Source organism: Myotis yumanensis, unplaced genomic scaffold (genome assembly GCF_028538775.1).
Source record: "Myotis yumanensis isolate MYYU_CA2020_CCGP unplaced genomic scaffold, mMyoYum1.0.hap1 SCAF_8, whole genome shotgun sequence".
NCBI classification, from domain to species: Eukaryota; Metazoa; Chordata; class Mammalia; order Chiroptera; family Vespertilionidae; genus Myotis; species Myotis yumanensis.
The window spans coordinates 33,466,920-33,477,298 of record NW_027223759.1 but is presented as its reverse complement, the minus strand read 5'-3'; the positions used below and the strand labels follow the sequence as shown (position 1 = coordinate 33,477,298).

Here is a 10,379-nt window from a genome sequence, read left to right as displayed (position 1 = left end):
TGGGCATTGTGGCCCACCCGGGTTGACACAAAATTAACCATCACAAGGGGAGATGAGAAAAGGAAGAGGTGGTAGGACAGGGGTGCATGGTAGAGGAGGCTCTATAAAAGCCACATGAGGAATGGAAATGTTTTTAAGGACACAAATTGGCAACTAGCAGATAAATAAGTCCTAGGGAGTTAATGCACAATGTAGTGACCATAGACAACAATATCCTATATAATAAAAGCCTAATATGCTAAGTGTCTGGTCGTCCATTCAACCAATCAAAGCATAATATGTTAATAATATGCTAAGGCCACTCAACCACTCACTATGATGTGCACTGACCACCAGGGGCAGATGCTCCAACTGGTAGATTAGCTTGCTGCTGGGGTCCAGCAGATGGGGACTAAGCGAGATGGGCCAGACATGCCCTGGAGCCCTCCCGTGGTTTCTCCCTGGCTGGCCAACCTCCCGCGTCCCTTCCTGGCCCTGATCATGCACTGGTGGGGTCCCTCAGCCTGGCCCGCACCCTCTCGTAATCCAGGCTGAGGGATCCCTCCCCTCCCCCTGCACAAATTTCGTGCACCAGGCCTCTAGTTGTATTATAAACACCAATCTTGCTGAGAAACTGGATCCTAATTATTCCCACCACAAAAAAGAAACGATAACCATGTGAGGTGGCAGAGGAGCTAGCTAGCACTACATGGTAATCATATTGCAACATGTAAATGCACCAAATCAACATTACTGCACAGTTTCAACTTACACAATGTTATATAGCAAATATATTTCAATTCAAAAAAGAATCCAAAAGTGTACTAATTTCTTGAAAGCTATATGGCGCAGCCTGGGCCCCTCAGGTCACCACAAAATACAGGGAAGCGCTGCGGCAGCAGGGCTCTGTGCCCCGGTTAATGTGGGGGTCCAGGACCAACAGAAACAGAGGTCGTGAGAAAAAAGCCTCCAACACCCCTGGAATGCACAGAAACCACATGAGGGGCGTTGTTCTCCCACGGTGGTGGAATCGGGTACTTTAAGCCAAGTTACCAGCCCTGAGGGGTGTGGAGACATCGCCAACACGTAGGTTACTCTTTCCTGTTCACTTATGTGATGCGTTTGGCTTCTTGACACCAGCCAGTCGGTCTCTGAATTTGGAAACCAAAGATTTCCCTCCATTCTCTCCAGTTCAGAGCGTGTCCAGTTTATAGCCAGGCCGACTCTCCTTTCAGATGAAGCGAGGAAGCCGTCGGTGGACATGCTGAAGTGCCCCTTCCACAGAGGGAGGCTCCAAGCCCAGTGTTTAGAGTTTCAGGTAGAGTCTCTCTCTTGATCAAAGAAGACGGGGTCCAACAGCACCGGTGAGAACTTCCTTCTCAAATATGCCCCCTCTTCTTCCCCACCTCCCTCACCAATACATCTACTGCCCCTCTCTAGAATAGTCTCTCCTGGGGCCTCAGGGAGATGAATCCCCGCCTCCCTGAGAAGGAGGGGGGGAGGGGGTAACGCAAGCCTGTTTCTTCTATTTATAGCATCCCCACACCGCAGCTGCTAACTCTGGACTCAGAAGAAAAGAAGCTTGGTCACCACGCAGACGCCATTACAATGTCCAGCTCTGATTGCCTCCCCGACCACCCGCTCAGCTCAGACTTGGTGAGGAGGCTGAAGTCCGCACTGGACGCCAGGGATGAGGAGACGGTGCGGGCCGTGATCTGCACCCAGGTCCGGCACGTGGACGCCATGATAGAACTGGCCAACGACGACTGGATGAAAGACCCCTCGGCCCAGCTGCCCCCCGGGGTGCTCCTAGGTAACCAGTCTCCTGTGCTTGAAACTATACCCATCACGTGTGCATGTGACGTGACGCAGGTGGGCCATTCCCGGAGCTGGGAGGGAGGACGGTTGAAAAAGCAAATGACAGTTCTTGGCTGTGTGATTCTTACATCCCTACACGCACACGTGCAGCATAGACTGTGGATATACACGTGTGACACAGGCAACCGTTAGAGCCCCGTACAACACGCTTAAAAAGACAAAGGTGAGCCCAAGGCACCACCATCCTAACACGGTGTGTCTTCATTGCTGGTCCATTTGCAAATCAAGGGCCCTGCTCAGAACCAGGTCGGAGGTATAATCTTGTGTTTGCTCCGTAGAGTTACTGTATCTAAAGTACTTTTCACAGTGCTTCATAGTCATCCTAATTCAATCACCGATTGAGGTGATTCATCACAAAATACGTAACCCAAATGCCTACAAGAGGGGGGAAGCTCTGTGTACATTGTTGCCACTATCAATAATGCTGTAATTAGCATCTTTATTAGCATTCCTAGGGCTTTTTTCTGATTTGGGTTATATTATATATTAGAATGAATTTCTGAGAGCCATATTACTGCAACAAGGATATAGAAGTTTCCAACTTGTGTTCTGAAAGGACTTCTTTTCCCTCTGAGCATGAGTGCCCGTGTCTCGCCACACCCTGGACTTGCTGCTGATGAAAGCTGGTACTTAACCTCCAGTTTAATGTGTGCGCCCTGGTCGTTCTCCGTGCCTGCTCGCGTCCTTTCTCTGCTGCTCAGGACAGTCTTGTCCGCGGGGTTTTGTTTTCCTTGTAGACCTCTTGTCTGTTCAGGTCCATGGGCAACAGCTCCCATTTCTTTGTATGCTTTTTGTCACTTTTGAAAGACTTCTTCATGTAACATATATAGAATCACTTTGTCATACTCGCTGAAAATATTTTCCCTGACCTGAGGTTTACTTTTAGTTGTATTGTGCTGTTTTCCAGCTGGTCAGATGTGCCCTCTGCTCACCTAGGCCAGAGCATACCCTGACCTTCCAGACCCGCACACAGGGCCACCTCCCCTGGATCCACTCCTGCTGACTGGGCCGGCAGACTCACCTCCTCCTTCACCAGAGCTTAACGCTCTCCGTCTCTATCCATTACAGGAGCACACGGCCTTGCCGGCTAATTTTTATAACCCACTGAATATTTCACACACAAGTTCAGCCTCCGCAAGGGCAAGATCCTTGCCGAACCCTTGGTGGTATCCAGCCCCGGGCACAGAGTCTTCGTCCTGAGAGGGAGCTCAGACTCTGGGTGCCCCACCTGGCACGGGCAGGCCAGCTCCTTTGTGATCATTCGGCTGAGTGGGCACAGACTGCCTTTCCACAGGCGCTTCTGGGCCTGGTCTTCGGCAAAGCACTATCTAGTTCTCCTTTCTGCTAATGCCAAGCCTCCGCTGCTTAATATCAGTGGCAGTCGCATTGTTTGTCCTTGCCTCTCTTCTGTGCCTGTCAGCTCAGCAACCACTGAGAACACGGGGAGGGAGCAGGGACGGCTGGGGGAGGGGTGGCGAGACCCTTCTTGCCCCCAAATGCATCGACCGTACAATTTGGTAACCGGTGTAATCAAACTACTTAAGGAACAACTGATTACTAATTGCGATTATTAAGGATGTCAGCATTCCATGGTTTTGCTGCTGATACAGTATATACAAGTCAAGATGCTACTTGAATTCTTGATGGAAATGGAAAACCAAGGGCATTATGTTGTGTTTGGGGCAATGGTATTGAGCATCTGGAGGCAAGTTAAAAAAATGCTAATTGGATTTTTATTAAGAGATCTCACCCAGCAGCGTGGGTGGGTGGGGCATGAGCGTGTGTGAACACGTGACAGGCACGTGTATGCACGCCAAGACCGGGTCATTTTTGGAATTCCATTTCTCATTCAACCTTCGCCCCAGAGGCTTGTCGCTAAGCAGCCCTGACATTAGAGCCACAGCCATTGCTCCTGGCCTACTCGTGGGGAGGACCTTCACCCGGGGCAGACCAACAGTCAGATGTCAGGTACATGAGCACAGCCCCTGCCTTAGAGGATTCCGTGGCACCAATGACAAGAGCATGCCCACTGTGAGTGGCTCTGAGACATGAGTCGTAATGGGAATGGCAAGAGAATAGCAGTGAAGTGACCTGGTTCTTGCCTTGATTCCACCACTTCCTGTATGGTCTTGAACCTGCCAGTCCATCTCTCTGAACTAATTTTCTCATTGAAACAAATGGGCCAGCCCTGGCCAGTAGCTCAGTGGTTAGAGCATCTGTCTGCACATCAAAAGGTTGAGGGTTCAATTCCCGGTCAAGTGCACATACTTGGGTTGCAGGTTCCATCCCCAGCTCAGGCTGGGGGGTGTGCAGGAGGCAACCAATCAATGTCTCTCTCAATCAATGTTTTTCTCTCTCTTGCCCCCCTCCCTTTCTTCCTTCCATTACTTCTAAAAATCAATGGAGGCCTAGAGGGTTGCTCAGTGGTTAGGGCATTGGCCTGCACACTGAAGGGTCATAGGTCTGATTCTAGTCAAGGGCATATACTTCAGTTGCAGGCTCGAGCCCCAGGCCCGGTCAGGCACATGCAGGAGGCAACCAATCAATGTGTCTTTCTCACATGGATGTTTCTCTCTGTCTCGCCCCCTACCTTCCACTCTCTCAAAAAATCAATGCAAAAAAATATCTTTAGGTGAGGATTAACAACAACAACAAAAACTCCATGGAAAAAAATATCCTTGAGTGAGGATTAACAAAAAAGAAAAAGAAAAAGTGGGCCATCTCTCAGGGTCTTTACAAATCAAACCAGCTAGGGTTCCAGGTCCAATAACGTGTGTTTGAGGAGGAGTGAGCAAACCCCTGCTGCTTTCACAGGTGTGGTGTATCTGAACAGGCCTGTGTGGACCGCCCCGCCTTCAAGGGGAGGCCAATTTGACAGGAAAGGAACTGCCTAGAAGGCTGGGGAGACCAGTTTCTGAGCTCCAATGCTCCAGATAAGCAACAGCCTGGCCCAGGGCCAGCCCTGTCCTCGTCGTTAGGGAGAATAAGTCCCCAAAGCAGAGCGTGTGAGAATTGGAATGAGCCCTGAGTGGAGGCAGAGTAAGGAATCATGGTGCAGGGAGGACTTGTCATCAACGTGCGTTTCCCAAGGGGCTAAATGAGGCTCAGAGAGGTTGCGTTACACCCTGTGGAGGTAGAGCCCAGTGCTCTTCGTGGTTCCCATGATGCCTGTAGTGTATCCTATGGCTGCGTTTTCAAGTGGGACATTGAGGCTCACATCTGTTCCCTTACTGGTCAATAGCCCATCAGGAGCAGCATGTTAACCAGGTGTGTTCTTGACTTGCAGTCAAGGGCTCTTGATACCCACCCACCCAGACACGTGTTGCAGGAGGACCCATGAAGAAATGTTCCCCGTGAAACTGTGTGCAACCCTTTGGTTTTACGTTATACATGCACATGCACACGCACACGCATGTGTGTGTGTTACATGTGCACCCATGCACACATGTATGCATGCAGGCAGGCACACGCATACACAAAATATCAATAACATGAGTCCCTGACTTCAAATAAGAGTATCAAGAAAAACATGAGCGTGAGTGGGGTGCTCAGCTGCAGAATAAAAGCAGAAATGGGGAGCAGGAGGCCACCAACGACAGGGAAAGATAGAAAGGAAAGCTCTCAGCCATCTCGCCTGCACACCCTGAGCAAGGAATGTGGGGGCAGGGAGACCCTGCTCCAAGCAAAATGAAATTAAACCTTTCTAAGTACTTATAAATCAGCACCTAATGACAGTATCCCGCCACCAGCCAGAGCATTGCTCTTATTACTTTGATTCACAAGCCAGGAAAAGATCTGGAATTATGCACAAATTATTGTCCCATCTTCTTAATTAACACTGATTGCAAAATTCTTGCTAAAGTCCTTGCTAACAGACTCAATTATGCGCTGCCTGAATTGATTCACCCAGATCAAGTGGAATTTATTAGAAATACACTCTCCTACAATAACATCAGATTATCTTTGAATATAGTTAAATTATTTAGGAATAAAATGATTCCAGTAGCAGTCCTTGCTTTACATATAGAAAAATATCTCCCGCCACCTAGAATGAAGATGCTGCTTTTCTTCCTACCAAACACCCTGGGCTCTCTTTTCCCCAGAAGCAGGCTGAATCGCTGCGACGAGATGAGATGCCTGCCTTAGAGCTAATGGTCCAGCTTCAAAGCAGATGAGCAGGAAGAAAAATCCTGCAGGGTTAAGGCTCTGCTCTCTCAAATCTGAACCCTCGCTGCCTAAGGAACACAGTGAAACTGCAATTAGACTAAATCAGGATATTTTCAGAATCAAACTGAGAAACAAGCTAATAGAGAAGTAATGTTTGCTGATGACATAATTCTGTTAGCATCACTGCCAGGCTCGGTGGAGAAGTGTGAAAGGACAAAAGGGAATGAGGGTGCAGTGCAGAGGCTGCCTCCCTACCAGGGTGGCGGTGGCTCCTGCAGCCACGGGCACTGCTTGGGACAAACACTCCAGGTGAACTGGGAATGGCAAACACACTTCCTACAGCCTGGTTCTACCTCCCAATCCCATCGTCTGTCATTTTCTAATGCCCAATCCAGCCACTGAATACTGGACAGGGACCAGGCGTGTCCTATTCACCATATCCTAGCACATAGTAGGTATATAATAAATATTAATAGGCCAAACCACATATGGAGGACACTAAAAATCTCCTGGATTGACTCTTCAAAGATGAGCATGTTTTTAACAGTCTGTGATCGAAAGGAAGAGGCTCCCACTAAAGGCAGCAGAGTGAACAGATGTGGGGCATGCCACCTTGCACAAGGAAGTGGGCATGCCTGGGAATGGGGGTGCAAATCAGAGGAGAGAGAGGAAAAGCCAGGCAAGTAAGTAGGGACTGTATTGTGTGAGGTCACAAATTCTAGACATAGGTAGTTACTCTTGTTGGAGAGTCAATGAGGAGCCATTCAGCAATAAAATGAGATTGTCTAATTTGGAGGGGAAAAAACTTTCACATACATGGGAAGGATAGAGGGGGAGAGACTGGTGTCAGGAGACACAGCTAGCTGTCTTCACTAATTCTCTCTGTGGCAATGCAATGGCACCACCTCCCTTGAACCTAGGGCTGGTTTTGTTCTCGTCAACAATGGGCTTAGCAGCAGACTGAAGATGACAGAAGAAAGAGTCAGCGAATCTGAAAACAGATCAACAGGAAGTACACAATCTGAAGAACAGAGAGTAAGATGGTTGAAAATAAAACGAACGAGACTGTGGGCAATAGAGCAGGTCTGGGAAACTCAACTGGAGTTCGAGAAAGAAAATGGAGCAGAAAAAATGTTTAGAGAAATAATTACCAAACATTTCCCAAATTGGATGAAAGATATAAATGTACAGATTCCAGAAGCTCAGCACACTGGGAGCAGAGGCGACATGAGAGAAAGGAGTCAAACACGTGCCTGGGTACCTGGCTGCTCTGCTGACTGTGACCTTCCTGTCACTCTCAGACCTTACCTGCTTCCTCATCATCACACCCATCCCTCTCCGGAGTAGTGATTCCATCCCTCACACTGGTTAATGATTGCCCCGTGTGTCTCCCCTCCCTAAAGGCGAGGATTTCTGCTCTACCTACCCAGGCTTCTATGCATGAATAATGCCCAGTACATGTAAACTCAAGAGAGAATATTCCCCCTCTGTATAGAAATTTACCCTTCCATGTGCAAACTACGAGAGCCTCAGTATCACCAAACTCTTCCAAACTTGCTTTTAAAAAAAATCTTTTGCCATTTCTTAGGAAAAGATCTCTTGTTATTTTAACTTGCATTTTAAATTAGTAAAATTACAAGCAGTGCATACGTTCAATGGTCACTTATACTTTTTATAATGTGTATTTCCTACTTTCTATTGCAAGTTCAAGGTTTTCCTATTTTGTCAACAGAAAGATAAGTAGAATGGTCTCGGAATCCACCAGATGACACTGGCCTCACTCGGCTCCATGCAGAGCTGCCAAGCAGCTGGGAGACCCCACCAGGAGCCCACCCTCCTTCGTGGCAGGATTAGGAAACATTTCGTATCTAGAAGGGACGTAAAGAGGGGTAGGTCATAGCCATCAGGCCAATCCAACTTCAAGTGATATTTTGCTCCCCTGTGTGAGACTCATAAAAAACAATCAGTCTGAACATGCAATTTGTCTCAAGAGGTAGGAGCTGCAATTTTATCATGTAATTAAATCCCCATGACAGTTGCAAAGAAACTCTGCAGCGTTATCAGGGAAAGCATCAATGATGTGCTTCCCCGCCCGTCCCCCACGCCGGAAAGCGTCCTCCCAGGGCTGTGTACCGTGGTGTGTGCCAGGGCTCAGCCGCTGTCTCACACTGGGCCGCAGGGACTGCGGGCACAGGGCACCTTTGTTTCTGAGCTTCCAATGCACCCTCCTGGGCCTCCCTGAAAAGGCACCACTTGCCCTAACCGGTTTGGCTCAGTGGATAGAGTGTTGGCCTGTGGACTTAAGGGTCCCAGGTTCGATTCCGGTCAAGGGCATGTATCTTGGTTGCGGGCACATCCCCAATAGGGGGTGTGCAGGAGGCAGCTGATGGATGTTTCTCTCTCATCAATGTTTCTAACTCTCTATCCCTCTCCCTTCCTCTCTGTAAAAAATCAATAAAATATATATATTTTTTTAAAAGGCAGCACTTGACCTTCGGAGAGGATGGCATCCATAATGAGACGTGGCTTTGTTGTTTTGCATGAAAATACGTTCGAGAGGTGTTTTTCCTCCCTGTATTGTCTTCTTGCACACGATGGAAATGAGATTTCTTAATAACACGAAATCAGTGCAGACAATTTAGGTCATTATTAATAGAGGCGCTTGATCTGAGGAAGTAAATGTTTTAATGCTGAGTTCAATGAGGTGTGCTGTGCTAACGTTGTGATTCAGAAAGAGGTGGAGGTACCTGAACATTTTTAATCTCTGTGTATGGGGAAAACTCAGAGCCTTGCCTGTCCAGCTTACTATTTTTTTTTTCTTAATTAAAAAAGCTGGAGGGAGCCCAGCCGGCATGGCTCAGTGTTTGAGCATCCACCTATGAACCAGGAGGTCACGGTTCGATTCCCAGTTAGGGCATATGCCTGGGCTGGGGCTCAATCCCCAGGGTGGGGCGTGCAGGAGGCAGCCGATCAATGATTCCCTCTCATTATTGATGTATCTATCTCTCTCTCCCTCTCCCTTCCTCTCTGAAATCAATAAAAAAGAAAAAAAAAAGAACGAAAAGCTGGAGGGAGCAGGAATGAAGGAGGAATGGCCTTTAGAAATTAAATAGGGAGACTGAGAATCGAAGAAGGTGTGCAAGTACATGTCCTGTTAGAGCTGGGGCCACTGTGCCGGGCGCTAGTGCTGGTCCGCCGGGCGTGAGCACCTGGCCTTCTATAGAAACAGTTTGTGTAGGAAGCACAACGATGGCCAGCGCAACAAGGAACATCGGCCTATTGGAGAAGATGCACAGAATCTCCCAGTGTCCACAGGGCCAGCCTCCTGCCCTGGCTTGTCTGTCTATTGGACACCTGGCCCCAGAAGGAAGCACCCATTTGCCCGGTGGCCCAGGAAAGAGCCCGTACACTCTCCAGTCCCCAAGAACACATTCCCCAGGAAATGTGAGCGGCCTGCAGCCTGGATGTCAGGGTGTGAACCCGTGGAAAGTTTTCTTCATGGAGAAACAGCCTGAGCCCGCCCCATATTTCGGGCTCAGCTGGGTTATTCCACAGACATGGGCAGAGCGCATCTCAAACACTCCTGAGGAAAAGAAAACCGCCCGCCAATTCCCTGGCAGGATGCCAAGACCTGGGTAGTGCGTGAAGACAATCATTGCCACTGGAACACGACCATTTGTACATCTCATATCGTCTCAAGGTGGATTTTACTCTCTTCCTCTCATTAGATCCAGAAGCAAAAACTCCCTCTCCCTAGCTACCTACATGACAAGCCTCCATTTGGAGAACCAGTTTTTATGTCTCTTACAGACAAAATATTATGCTTATTATTTACATCCCAAAAATATTCTTTATGAAATTATATTCCAACCCCCTGGACGACCTGGCTAGTTGTGAGAGGTTTAGTTTGTTCCCTGGGCTGCCAGAGGAAAGCTGGCTGTCCTCTCCTGCTGGGATTTTTGTCTTCTCCGTTCACTCCACCCTCTGCAACGAAAGGCACAGCAGTTCCATTTCTTTTGAACTCCAGTGTGGCCCAGCTACACAAATGAGGTTCTTTCATCCTCCATCCAATCGGCACCATTTGAGAGTTTATCTAAAGAACTAAAAGTATTAAACGTACTGATTTAGAGAAAATCATATTCACCAGAATCTCCATCTTTCAAGAAGGGCGCTGTATTTGTTCGGAAACATTTCCGTGACCAGCTCCCAGGAGTAGCAGCAACATGGCCAGGCCTGAGGATGCACGAGCCACCCTGACAGGGCGATGGGGGAGGTTTCCATGGTTGCACCAAAGAGAAAGCAGAGATGGAGGAGGTGATACGCTGTGCACACCATGGTAGACCTTCACATCTTCA

At 48.4% G+C, this 10,379-nt stretch overlaps 1 protein-coding gene across 1 annotated transcript in view; it reads left to right on the top strand.

Annotated features, from left to right (window-relative positions):
* Window positions 1-1,555: 1,555 nt before the first annotated feature.
* The window catches only part of ASB18 (ankyrin repeat and SOCS box containing 18), a 39,244-nt gene continuing 30,420 nt past the window's right edge, over window positions 1,556-10,379 (top strand). Inside the window, exon 1 of the mRNA XM_070423365.1 lies at window positions 1,556-1,792. Within this exon, the coding sequence (XP_070279466.1) occupies window positions 1,588-1,792 (205 nt within the window). The 5' untranslated portion in view covers window positions 1,556-1,587. The remainder of the gene's footprint in view (window positions 1,793-10,379) is intronic.